This window comes from Pristiophorus japonicus, chromosome 3, assembly GCF_044704955.1.
Source record: "Pristiophorus japonicus isolate sPriJap1 chromosome 3, sPriJap1.hap1, whole genome shotgun sequence".
In the NCBI taxonomy this organism is placed as follows: Eukaryota; Metazoa; Chordata; class Chondrichthyes; family Pristiophoridae; genus Pristiophorus; species Pristiophorus japonicus.
The window spans coordinates 202,655,908-202,669,832 of record NC_091979.1 but is presented as its reverse complement, the minus strand read 5'-3'; the positions used below and the strand labels follow the sequence as shown (position 1 = coordinate 202,669,832).

The 13,925-nt window shown below is 45.8% G+C and overlaps 1 protein-coding gene across 1 annotated transcript in view; it reads right to left on the bottom strand.

Moving 5' to 3' along the window:
• Positions 1-4,085, bottom strand: part of col6a1 (collagen, type VI, alpha 1) — a 117,306-nt gene extending 113,221 nt beyond the window's left edge. Inside the window, exons 1-2 of the mRNA XM_070876207.1 lie at positions 3,845-4,085; positions 3,257-3,386 (exon numbers count right to left, since the gene is read on the bottom strand). Of these exons, the coding sequence (XP_070732308.1) occupies positions 3,257-3,386; positions 3,845-3,929 (215 nt within the window). The 5' untranslated portion in view covers positions 3,930-4,085. The remainder of the gene's footprint in view (positions 1-3,256; positions 3,387-3,844) is intronic.
• Between the last annotated feature and the right edge of the window lie 9,840 nt (positions 4,086-13,925).

Here is a 13,925-nt window from a genome sequence, read left to right as displayed (position 1 = left end):
GGGTTGAGGGATATACATTCACCTGGACACCAGATTGTTTACATCCATCTGAGAAGGCAGATGGGGCCTCGGTTCAACATTTCATCCAAAAGGCAGCACCTCCAACAGGGCAGCACTCCCTCAGCATTGCATTGGAATGTCAGCCTGGATTTTGTGCTCAAGTCTCTGGCGTGGGACTTGAACCCACGACCTTCTGGTGCAGAGGGGTGAGTACTACCAATTGAGCCATGGCTGACACAGATTAAAGTAAGTGAGCATTCCAAGGTCTCAGGGAATAAATCATTGTACAATCTCACTTTCTGAAAAGAATCATCATTTAATAATGGGAATAAGAATCAGACCAAACCTCAGACATTGATGACTGAAGAGCAGTTTGGTGTATTGATGGGTCCCAGAGAAGCAAACCTGCCACTGGGCAAGGGGATTCTTCCTGCTCATCTCCAGATAACCCTGCCTAATGGCCTAATGGCTGTGGCAGTCCTAAATGGATTGGAAGCTCTGTGCAGGTTAAACACAAGCTGGTTAAATTCCAGCACCACTCCTGTGCACACATATGGGTTCCTAAGCCTTGCAGCATACCAACCTGAACCTTAGCTAAGTTATAGGTAATATCTGGCTGTGTCCCTACAGGGTCAGATGGGGTAAACATAAAGGGGCAGGAATTCAGGCTGGCCAGAAAGCTTCCCTTGAAAGGCTGCCGCGCTGCCGTGGCACACACACACAAAACAAGGTGCATCAACAGAAAAAGCTGTCGGGGGCACCGCATGGCGGATCAAAGATTTTCTGAGTTCAATTTCACGCGGAGTGGGTGGAGATGCAGGAGAGCGATGGTGCATGCTTTGATGATGTGCTTGGAGCGGTTGGTAGCAGCGGGGCAGAAGCGGGGACCGCCCGAAAAATCCCCGAGGTGAATTTGAATCGCGGCGGCCAATAGACTGCAATGCGGCGGCCACTCAATTCCGCCATATGGCCGCCGCAAAACGGCGGTAACGGGCCTTACCCGGACCCTGAATTTCGGCCCCAAACTCTAAGCAGGTCCCCAGTAGCTTGGGTTGGAGACTCTGGGTACATCAAACACCAAGCTAACCAAAAAAAATGCTTTACTCAGCTTGTAGCGTACCATCCCACCACAAAATAAAAGCAAGTAAAGCTCAGCTTCAGTCCACTATCTAATTCCCTCTGGCAACTTTCACTGCAACCATGTTATTAGAGATGGACCATTCATTTTAAATGTTTAATGCCTGGATGAAGTTCCAACAAGTTTTCCCAGTAGGTGAGTCTCCCTGCTGGGAGTGCAGAGTCTCACAAACAGCAATGTGATAATGACCAGATCATCTGTGTTTAGTGATGTTGGTTGAGATATAAATATTGGTCTGGACACCAGGAAGAACTCCCCTGCTCTCCTTCAAAATAGTACTATGGAATCTTCTGCATCTACCTGAGAGAGCAAACAGGGCGTCGGTTTAACATCTCATCTGAAAGACAACACCTCCAACAGTACAGCACTCCCTCAGCACTGCACTGGAGTGGCAGCCTAGATTTTGTACTCAAGCCTCTGGAGTGGAAGTTGATCCAAGGTGAGAGTGCTACCCACTGAGCCATGGCTGACACCTAATCACTACAGTGATAAACCAGCCAAACATGTTGGTAGTTCACTTTTAAGAGCTTTTTCATCTAGAAGAACACCCTGGTCTGCCATCTTAAGTAGGCCCAATACTAAAACCAACAGTGAGTTCATTGTCATCTTGTTGATAGGATCTTGGGGCACTTTATTTGATTCACACATTAAATGATACAGTGACATCTCCCTCGTTTCCTATATTAAGGATGAGGGACTTTAGTTATGTGGAGAGACTGGAGTAGCCGGGATTGTTCTCCTCAGAGCAGAGATGGTTAAGGGGAGATTCAATAGAGGTGTTCAAAATTATGAGGTGTTTTGATAGAGTCGGTAAGGAGAAACTGTTTCCACTGGCAGGAGAGTTGGTAACCAGAGGTCACAGATTTAAGATAATAGGCAAAAGAACGAGAGGGGAGTTGAGGAAATGTATTTTTACTCAGCGAGTTATAATCTGGAATGCAGCACCTGAAAGGGTGGTGGAAACAGATTGAATAATAACTTTCAAAAAGAATTGGATAAATACTTGAAAAGGAAAAATATGCAGGGCTATGGGAAAAGAACAGGAAAGTGGAACTAATTGGATAGCTCTTTCAAAGTGCCAGCACAGGCACGATGGACCGAATGTTCATCTGTGCTGTATGATTCTATGATACAATAGTGATTACATTTTTTTTTAAGTACTTTATTGGCTGTGAAATGCTTTGGCATGTCCTGAGGTCTTGAAAGGCACTATAGAAATGCAAAGTTCTGTTGTTCCTTTATTCTATGATGTTATTATGCCCGTTATTTTGATAAGCATTGAAACGTTCCACAAGACAGTTTTCTGTAGCAACAATTTTTTTTCAAATTATCAAAGCTATAGGAGAACTAGCAGGGTGCGTGATTTATTATCCCCTTGTGCATCCCTGATTTTCATTGCATCACTATTGACGGCCATGCCTTCAACTGCCTAGGCCCTAAACTCAGCATTTCCCTCCCTAAACCTCTCCGCCTCTCTTTCCTCCTTTAAGACGCTCCTTAAAACCTACCTCTTTAACAAAGCCTGTCCTAATATCTCCTTATGTGGCTCTGTGTCAACGTTTGTCTGATAACACTCCTGTGAAGCACCGTAGGACGTTTTGTAATGTTAAAGGTATTATATAAATGCACATGGTTATTATTATCACTTTGATCTGCGGGCAAGCCAACGTATTCACTGCCTTGATGCCAAACTGTAGGATCCGGGCTGCATGTGTTAATTCAGAAATCTATGCGATTTGTCACGCCAAATCACCAGCCCTGCTCAATGGATAGCATCACAATTAAAATGGCCACTTGGCTGCAGGTAGCAGATTCAAATCCCCTCCCCACCTCTCCCAACAACTGGGACTAGAGCCATTATTGCAGTATCTTTCAACATTGGGAAGGAAGCAATGCGAAGGGGTGAGATCACAAACGATATATACATATAGATAGTTTAAAAAAATGAAAGTATTTGGGGAAAGAACCAGTTTACGGGAAGGTAGACATTTACACCCAACCTGCAGCACCACCTTCAGGCGCAAAGGAAATTACAAGTAGTCACTTTTTCCCAGTTTTGCCGTTTAGTTGCAGATACGTATAGTGTAAGGATATAATAGCAAAGAATGTAGTGATTACCAGTTATGCAACTTCTTGATGAAATTTGTAGTGAACTTCTTCACACGATCTACAAGGGATCCATAGGGCTGAACTCTTAAAGCGACACTCTCAGATGTGTCCAGCACAAAGAATAGATCAGCTGGGCAATCTGTGGAAACAAGGGAATGATTAGAATGCCTGCTACTTGAATGTATGAAAACTAGGCTTAAAGCTGTCACCCTCTTAAAGGTTCATCAAAATTGCTTTGTTAAAATTTGCAATTGAAAAATCACTCTCTTGAGATGCAAACAACTATTTCCACCTTTTGGCAAATCTTGCAAGTCTGATTGTTTTACACTGGAGAAGAGTCCATAAACAAACAAGAGGCATTAGGAGAAATGGAAAAGCAAAAAGGAATTGCCCACAGTAAGATTTCAACATCACATCTTAATTTTTATTTTATACACTTTAAATCCAGGTTGCAATTATGCAAAGTATTTGGTTAAAGTTGACTTAACAGGTCAGCCTGTAATGAAATTAAACAGAAAGAAAACAGTCTGTCATTTCTAAAGAATTCTTCCACAAACGGTTTGAATTGTCTCTGTGACGAGGATTGCAAGCACCCACCTGAATGATATACAGTGTCCTGTGCCAGCAGAAAGTTCCATGTGCTGCAAAGTTCGAACAGGATGAATAATATTTTCAAAGCCATGGCTTCCACTGCTGTAGCGGGCTCGTGTGCTGAGCACACGGAGACTGAGGGAGAATCAGGGCAGAAAAAAGGGCAGTGAGCGAGGCAGAGAGGCTGAGGAGATGAGTTGAAGCCTTCGTCTCTGCTTCAAACAGAGATCAACTGTGAAGTAGGCTGGCCCTAAGCAGCCAGCCAAGAACTAGGAACGGGATAAAAGTACGTGGTCTCCATACAGTACGATCTATCCAGCTGCCAACAGCCTTACTCTAATAAAAGAATGAATCTCAATTTATACATGCCTGGTGACAAGATTACATTCTGCACACACATTTGAAACATACATATATGTTCATTAAATGAACGTGAAAGTTTTATATTTAATCTGAAAAAATTCAATGTCGAGAACCCCCTTAATTGCCCCCCACCCTACTTCAAGGACACACCCATCAATGTTGCCAGTTTTAGCTTACAGTGTACTATATGTGTGGGCGTGTGGATCTATATTCAAACGGGCTATTGCTCTGTGTGTGAGACTTAAACAGGCCCCATCACCATCCCTACATCACTGCATGCATTTCCATGGAGAAACAAGTTTCCACAGGAGGGTCGAGGATACAGATTTAAGATAATAGGCAAAAAAAACAGGGGGAGGGGATGAGGAGAATGTTTTAATGCAACGAGCTGTTATGATCTGGAATGTACTGCCTGAAAACAGACTCAATAAAAACTTTCAAAAGGGAATTGGATATATACTTAAAAAGGAAAGATTTGCAGGGCTACGGGGAAAGAGCAGGGGAGCGGGACAAATTGGATAGCTGTTTCGAAGATTCAGCATAGGCACGATGGGCTGAATGGACTCCCTCTGCGCTGTGTGATTCTATGACTCCATTACATTGGATTCTGCGGCTTTTACCAATTTTATTATCGCAATTCATCCCATTATTCTGTGAGAACGGAAATCCAGTACACTTATAGTAATGTAATATCAGGCTGCAGTTAGAGCGTTTTTAGGAGTGGGGAAAGGCCATTAAACCCAATAGACCTATCTTTCTTTCATAGATTAATCCTCCCTCACACATATTCTTCCCAACCCTTCATCCTACAGAAGCATGTCACATTGAAACTAAAAAAGCAAAATATTGCGAATGCTGGCATTCTAAGGAAATGTCATCGAATTGAAATGTTGGCTCCGATGTTTACGGATAGACTGGGAGGGAGCTCAAGAGTGGTGGGGGAAGGATGGGAGGAGCAATGATTCCCGCGCAGCCCGGGATCGGCTTTTGCAATCTTAAAGCATGCGCATACGCGAAACTGTGAATGGGCTGCACAGCCCCTTAAAGGGGCCACACACCCAAAAAAAATGATGGTGAATATTGTGGGAGCCTGGAAATTCCAGGGACGTGAAGGTCCTGATGAAGTTAATTGCAGGACATCATTATCCTTTCTTTATTCCATTTCCCTCCAGGCAGCCAACCAGATTGACAGGCTATCCAGCGACCAGGCAGGAAAGCCAGCGGCAAAAGGCTGCAGCATGTTGCAGTGGGGGGTTGGGGGTTGTTGCACTGGCAATTGGGAGCAAGGGAAAGATCGCGGGTTGGATGCTGGGGGCGGGGAATTGGCCGCTTGAGGCAGCAAGGAGAGCCCGCGATTAGCAGGAAGTTTGCTTGAGAGGTCGGGGAAAGCACTCCTGCTCCTCCTGGCCCACAAGCAGTGCTCTAAAAAGCATTTCCTTTCTGCAGTCAGCAGCACCCGTCTCCATTTCGCTGCCGGGTGTCCCACACCCTGGGAAACACAGCACGCAGCCGTTAAATTTAAATCAGCCTCCCAATTGCACTGTGGGAGCCGTACAAATGGCAGCAAGCAAGTATGTGGTGAGTTGTGGTTGCGTTTCATGGTTTTTAATTTTTAACCCCCTCCTGACACTCTACTGCCTGTCAGGAGAGGGGTAAATATCGACCCCATTAACCCTGTTTACATAGAATTACATAGAACTTACAGCATAGAAACAGGCTATTCGGCCCAACGGGTCCATGCCGGTGTTTATGCTCCACACTAACCTCCTCGCATAACCTCTTCATTTCACCCTATCAGCATATCCTTCTATTCCTTTCTGTGCATAATTTGCTGCTGCGTTTCCTATATTACAACAGTGACTACACTTCAATAGTACCTCATTGTCTGCGATTGTCCTGAGGTCATGAAAGTTGCTAAATGCAATCCTTTCTTTCTTTACTTCTGCTTCTCAATGACACATGAAGGGCAATGTAATTGTACCCTAAATCTCCCTCAGTAGACATTGAGCTTTAAGTAACAGTTACAATTTATTGTCTAATGCAGGAATACTGTGGGGATCCTCAGTGGATCATTGCTCTCGTGTCTTGTCCAATTCTATTACAGATGTTGTGTCTCTGAATGCCAAGCAAGTATTAAACAAACAGCAACTGGGATGGTGTCCATGTGCGTAGGTTGCAGGAAAGTAGACAGTTCTATTAGACTTACTCATTGAATACTTCGGAAAAAAATGTTACCATTCAACATAGTTCAACGCCAAGTAGACTTTCAACAGCAACTCACCCCGAGCATCCAACTTCATTCTGTCTCGTTATTCCTTCTTTACTGTCAAGATGTTCCATCACATAGCTATTTGCAGTTGGATACTAGACTGATGAACTCCATCTTGGATGGTGCATATAGGAAAGACGTTCTTTTCAAGCAAGGCTGCCTCTCTTTCATTTATAGATTAATCAGCTCTTTTCTGTAGGGATACAGATGTTCAGTCAAAGAAAGTCACACTACTCTGTATATTAATTAATCAACGTTACCTTCAAAGATTTAACGTTGCACACCACATTAAAATGGTTTACATAAGTTTAAAGACAGCATGAATAAATGCATACAACCTTTCAAACCAAGACTCTCAGCAGCAAGGCAGAAGAGTGATCCGAACCCTCATAGCTCTTGAAGTTTCTTCTTCTTGGAAGTCCTTCCTCTAGGCAAAGTTTCTCAAGGCTCCTGCAACTGCAGTAAAGAATCTGCCATGATGTCCCATTTTTCTTTGATTATTGCCAGTTGGGGTGTAAGTTAAAGTCAAGAGATGGACCTTTTTGGCCACTCACCCACTGTTGCATTAATGATGGGTGGTTGGCTGGGCCACATAAAACCATGTAAACTGAAGCACAAAGTGTCTGAAATCTTCTAAAGCCTGTTGTCCATGTGAAACCAAGTGCTGTATTTTAGCTGTCATTCTCAAGCATTTCTGACTGTCTCAGTGCTGTGTTTCCAAGTCAGTTGTTTTGGGAACCAAAGGCCTATTCGAAGCTTCTCGAAGATTCTGCACATTGCTGCTTTAATGTCCAAATTTAATGTCCAAAGGAGCAAAGTTCGTCCTTTCCTTCACATATTCAGTTATAGATTTTAACCCAAAAAACCGGGTGGGGTTGAATCTGGTGGGAGGTTCTAGTTAAAAATATGAATCTTGCCCAATTCTGGTTTTATCGGAGGCGGGATGGGGGAGGGGGGTGGATAGCCAACCCACTCTCAGGAGACGGCTTGGCACTTTAAGTATGACAATAAGTCTTCAATCCTCAGATTTAACCTGCTATGCAGGTTTCACTGTGGTTGGCTGGGTTTCCCAGGCCTCAGGAATCCCGGCAGCTGCAGCGAAGCGAGGACTACCTTGGGGAGCACTCCTTGTAGGCTGGATGGTGCAGGAGTGCTTCCTCCTGACCCTCCAAGCTCCCCAACCATTTCCACCCCCCCTCCCCGCCTTCCCCTGCCCCGGTATTGGACAGCCCCTGGGGTCAGGGTTCGGATACCCCAGGTACAAGGATAGGAGCCCCTCCCCTAGACCTCTGCGCCCCCCCCCCCCCCTCCCAGGTTCAGGGATCGAATCCTTTGCCCCAGACCTCCTCCCTGGGATCAAACCACGCCCCCACCGGATCAGTCCTCCACCCACTGGGGTTCGGGCTCACACCTACCTGGGGTTGCGGCCATTTCAAGGTTCTGGGTTTGCTAGCTCTACCGTGCCCTCTCCCACCTTCCCCACCCCAACTCCCAGTGGGTCTCCAGATAAAAATTCCGGCCATCAGCTCTCATCATTTATAGCTTAATTTTCAGCTCTGATCTTCATCTATAGATTAATTTCTCTCATCTTCATCTCCAGGTCCATCTATCTAGATATCCCTTTGTGTGCTTAATATCTTTAGTGGTTAGTGTTAAGTTTGAGTTAGTAAGAATTTAATATTAGTGCATGTAAGTGTAAGTCAAAGAAAACCAAGCTAAGTGATTACATTCTAACTGCACTTAAAGATGCTAATAACTGCTAAATAGCAAAGTAATTAATCACAGTAACTAATTACAAGTTTACATAACATCAAGCTAAATCCACCGATTTAATAAATCTAGACCTCAAGTGACCAATTAGTTCAAGAAATAAACTACAGATAACTAACAAATAAATAAATCAATAAATTAATTAATTAAGACACAGCAGTGCAGGCCATGCAGCAGTATGTGGGAGTTTGCGAACAATGAGACTATCCCAAACTGTGCTACATCTGCAAGAAATGTTTCTGTCTCAAGACACTCAGAGGCTCAAAGTTGTTGAGCTGGAGTCTGAGCTAGAGACACTCCAACACATGAGGGAGGAGGAAGAGGAATTACTGGATAATTTACTCCAGACTCCAGTCACACACCAGAGGAAAGTACGAGTTTAGGAAGGGGAGAGTGTTACTGTCAGTCAGCCGGGTAAGGAGAACATAGGAGAGGTAGTGAAGAAGAGCCAGCAGACACTGCTCCTGGCCAACTGGTACAAAGTACTCCTGTGAGGATAAGGAGAAAGACTGTGGAAAGGACAGACAGAATGCTGAAATGCACCACGGAGCAGTCGGCTGTCCAAGGGGAGGAGGCACAGAGTAGAAAGTTTATAGACAAAAAGGGAGATAGAACAAAATCTGGAAATGATAGACCAGTCAGCTTAATATTAGTGACAGGAAAGATACTAGAATCTATACTAAGATAAGTGATAGATGATAGAGATAGAAAATATAACAAAAATTAGTTAGCGTAGATTCTTAAAGGCTAAGTCATGCTTAACTAACCTGATAGAATTATTTGTAGAACTAATGGAAAGAGTAGACAAGAGTAATGTAGCAGATGTCATATACTTGGATTTTCAAAAGGCCTTCAAAAACGTACCACACAGTAGACTCATGACAAAGGTTAGGACATGTGGAATCAGAGGACAAAGAGCTGAATGGATAGCAAATTGGCTAAAAATAAAAAGCAGAGAGTAGGGATAAAGGATAGTTATTAATCAGATTGGAGGAAGGTAGGAAGTGATGCTCGACAAGGATCAGTGCTGGGACCACTGTTATTCACAATTTACATTAATGATTTGGACATAGCAACAAGTAATTGAATATCAAAATTTGCAGATGATATCTAACTGAGGTCCATAGCTAAAACTGAGGAAGAATGCAAAATAATACAAGAAGACATTAGAAAACTTGCAGAATAGGCAGTTAAGTGGCAAATGAATTTTACTATAGATAAATATGAGGTTTTGCACTTTGGTAAGAAAAACAGAAACATCACCTACACTTTAGAAAATATGAAACTGAATGGGGTAGAAGAGCAAAGGAATTTAGGAATTCAGATGAACAAATCATTAAAGGCAGCATCACAGGTTAGCAAAGCAATTAAAAATGCTAACAAAGCACTGGGATTTATTTCTAGGTGTATGGAATTCAAAAGTACTGAAGTTATGTTAAACTTGTAGAGGACCCTGGTCAGGCTGCACCTAGAGTATTGTGCACAGTTCTGGGGACCGAAATTGCCCTGCCCCATTTGGGGCAGATAATTCAATTGAAATGGTGATTTACGCCCAAATCGATGGGGCGGTGAATAGACCGATTTTGGTCATTTTTTACTGGAAAAATGAACAGGGTGTAGTTGGAGGAGGAAATGGCCTCTGCAGATCATCATCATAGGCAGTCCCCCGGAATTGAGGAAGACTTGCTTCCGCTCCTGAAGTGAGTTCTTTGGTGGCTGAACAGTCCGATACGAGAGCCGCAGACTCTGTCACAGGTGGGACAGATAGTCGTTGAGGGAAGGGGTGGGTGGGACTTTCCGCTGCCTGCGCTTGATTTCTGCATGCTCTCGGTGTTGAGACTCGAGGTGCTCAGCGCTCTCTCGGATGCACTTCCTCCACTTAGGGTGTTCTTGGGCCAGGGACTCCCAGGTGTCACTGGGGATGTCGCACTTTATCAGGGAGGCTTTGAGGGTGTCCTTGTAATGTTTCCGCTGCCCACCTTTGGCTTGTTTGTCGTGAAGGAGTTCCGAGTAGGGCACTTGCTTTGGGAGTCTCGTGTCTGGCATGTGAACTACATGGCCTGCCCAGCGGAGCTGATCGAGTGTGGTCAGTGCTTCAATGCTGGGGATGTTGGCCTGGTCGAGGACACTGATATTGGTGCGCCTGTCGTCCCAGGGGATTTGTAGGATCTTGCGGAGATATCGTTGGTGATATTTCTCCAGTGACTTGAGGTGTCTGCTGTACATGGTCCCTGTCTCTGAGCCATACAGGAGGGTGGGTATTACTACAGCCCTGTAGACCATGAGCTTGGTGGCAGTTTTGAGTGCCTGGTCTTCAAATACTCTTTTTCTCAGGCGGCCGAAGGCTACACTGGCGCACTGGAGGCGGTGTTGGATCTCGTCATCGATGCCTGCTCTTGTTGATAGGAGGCTCCCGAGATATGGGAAATGGTCCACGGTGTCCACGGCCGCGCGTGGATCTTGATGACTGGGGGGCAGTACTGTGCGGTAAGGACAGGCTGATGGAGGACATTTGTTTTACGAATGTTTAGCGTAAGGCCCATGCATTCGTATGCCTCAGTAAAAACGTCGACTATGTCCTGGAGTTCAGCCTCTGTATGTGCGCAGATGCAGGCGTCGTCCGCTTACTGTAGCTCGACGACAAAGGTTGGGGTGATTTTGGACCTGGCCTGGAGACGGCGCAGGTTGAGCAGGTTCCCAGTGGTTCTGTAGTTTAGTTCCATTCCAGCGGGAAGCTTACTGACTGTAAGGTGGAGCATGGCGACGAGAAAGATTGAGAAGAGGGTTAAGGCCCTGTTTGACCCTGGTCCGGACGTGGATTGGGTCTGTGATGGATCCGTTGGTAAGGATCACGGCCTGCATGTCGTCGTGGAGCAGGCGGAGGATGGTGACGACCTTTTGGGGGCATCCGAAACGGAGGAGGACGCTCCATAGACCCTCGCGGTTGACAGAGTGGTGTGACCGACTGAGGACCCTTCTTAAAGAGCAGGGGCTAGAAACTCCATTTTTTTTGCAAGTTTAACATCCACTTAATGCCCATTTTACCACTGAAATGGCATATAATGCCCATATATTGTCCATTTTGGTACAAACTTGAAACTGACGGGCATTTTTAGGAAACCCATCGCCAAGCGTTACTTTCCCCATGTGCTTAACGCCGGGAAAAAATATTACTGCTTTTTGGGGCGGAATCATCAGAATGGGCGAAATCAACGGCCACAATATCGCCTAGCATTACTTTCCACACGGAATTAATGCCGAGATTCAATATTAACACCCGCCCTGTTTTTTGTCGTAAAGAGCATATTTACCCAAACGAGCGGCCATGAGATCGCCCATCGTCAATTTCACCACCTCACACACATATTGCCCACAATATTGCTTGCCCCAAAAAACGCCCACAAAAAGTGGAACTAACCGGAATGAATGCCAGTGGTGTGACTGGCATTTGTTAAATCCCACTCTTACGTGAGGAGCTTACATCTGAAAGATTTGCCTGAAAGAGCACTGATGTGAGTGATAACGCTGACACACTGCTGTGTGTGTGCAGCTCAGACATCAATGGTGGCCATCACCTTGGTGCCAGTTAAAGTTTACGTTGATTGATGTTAAATTGTATTTAACCCTTTCACGGTAAGGAATCACCAGTGTGTAACGGACCAGCTATGTGAGACAATACGCAACAAGGTTATGTTCAATAACAAAAATGTAATACCAACATTGGTCTGAAATCATAAGTAACACAGCCAATAACACCCAAGCCCCGCCCACACCACACTTTTCCCACCATTGACATAAATCACATGTTCAACTTGTCCACCAACACAGAATACAAAGGTAAAGCATGAGCGTGGTCCCCAGCCCCCATATATTGCAACAAATTGCATACACCCAGATGGAGATATAACACAGCCATCACCTGCAGACATGCATCTCACTTTCCTTCCCCCTCTCCTTCTCCCCACTTCTACCCCTTCCCCTCCTCGCTCCACGGCGCCTGGCCGAGGAGCTCCTCAGGCGGTGCCTCATTGAGGGCGGGGTGAAGGCAGATGCGTTGGTTGGACGGGTACGGGAGCGGGGGGTGCCGAGGGGGCAACATTCTCTGATGCAGAAGCAGGATCTTGGTCCTTGCTCTCATCTGTTGTTCGCAGAACCGAGGGGTGGAGTGCCGCGCTCGGGGATAACTGAGAGTCCTGTGGCAGCAGTGTTCCTGGCTATCGCATCCAGAGCCTCTGCCATGCATGGAATGTACTCGGTCATGGTGGTCAGCTGTCGGCATATGGCCCCCAATGCTTCGATGAGCTTGTCACCAATGTCTACAGTCCTCCTGGTCAACTGTACCATCTCTCCGCTCTCATGTCGCACTCGTGGAACAGACTTGCCGCGTCCATGAGGCCTCCGCGGGGTTGGCGCCGTCCTGGGGACAAATGGGGTGCACTGTGGCGAGGTGCTTGGGGCCGGTACCTCCAGAATGGAGGTGGGAATGACCAGAGGACTACTAGATGGCCTTGGGGGGGGGAATAGCTTCTGGAGCGTGGAGATGCAGCTTCTTTGAAGTCCGCATTCTCATCCATGGAGAACAGACCCAGCGGATTGACGGGCGAGAATCGGAGCTCCTCAGCACCAGATGTAGTAGGATCATCCGCTGACTCCTGCCCCACGCCCCCATCTTCTGGCCTCTGTGGTCTTGCCTGAGTCCGCGCTGCTGGCCGAGTTGCAAAACACAAATAAGCTTATTGGAGGAGAAGGGGGTGCTAGGGTCACAAGGTGAGTCCAGTGCTACACACAGCATATGCACGACAAAAGCACCATCGCTATCAAAATCATCACAGACACCACATTTCATGATCATCAACACATTGTGCATTGAAATGATTTTCATTAGGCCAGCATTATTTCTATGATAATTTTAGAAATCATCTATCATATATTATTGTTCGGATATGAGTGGATGTGGCAGCTGTAGACTTTACATGACACAATGGTGTAAACTTTACTCACGTGGCATCAGTTCAGGGTCTTCAGATGCATCTGTGGCTGTCCAGGGGTGCTTCCCCACGAGGGCTAGCACTCGCTCCTCGATGTCAGTGATGTCGCTGGGGACTGGTGGCCCCCCACCCGTTCGCCTCTGCTCGGACCTCATCGTCGATAGCTTCTTCTGTAAAAGATGACAGGATGACATGGCATGAGATCATTGCATGTCACAGGGACTGATATAACACAAAACCAACAGATGTAATCATGATTATTATGATAATTATCATTCTTTACCTAAAGACGTACACTGTGACTGCAGGTGTAAAGTCCTTATACAATACCACAAATCCACACGAGGCACATTCTATGGACAAAGTCACTCTGTGACCTGCACCCTTTATTCACAGGACCAAGAAGTGATGACCCTGCATGGGACCTCCCTTTATATACCTGGATGACCAGGTGAGGAGTGTCTCCCACAAGTTCCCCCCCTGTTGTCAAGGTGTGCATTTCTCAAGTATATACAGTATTGCAGTGTTGTTACATGAAGGTTACATAAATGACATCACCTCCCCCCCCACCCAACGTCTTACTGGGATCACAGGTTAAGTCTTTTGGGTGGTCTGCGCTCCCTCGTGGAGCGCCGCAGTTGGGGCTCTGGCTGTTGAACCTTGGCCTGCGTGTCTGTCCCCTATGGTGATTCTGGCC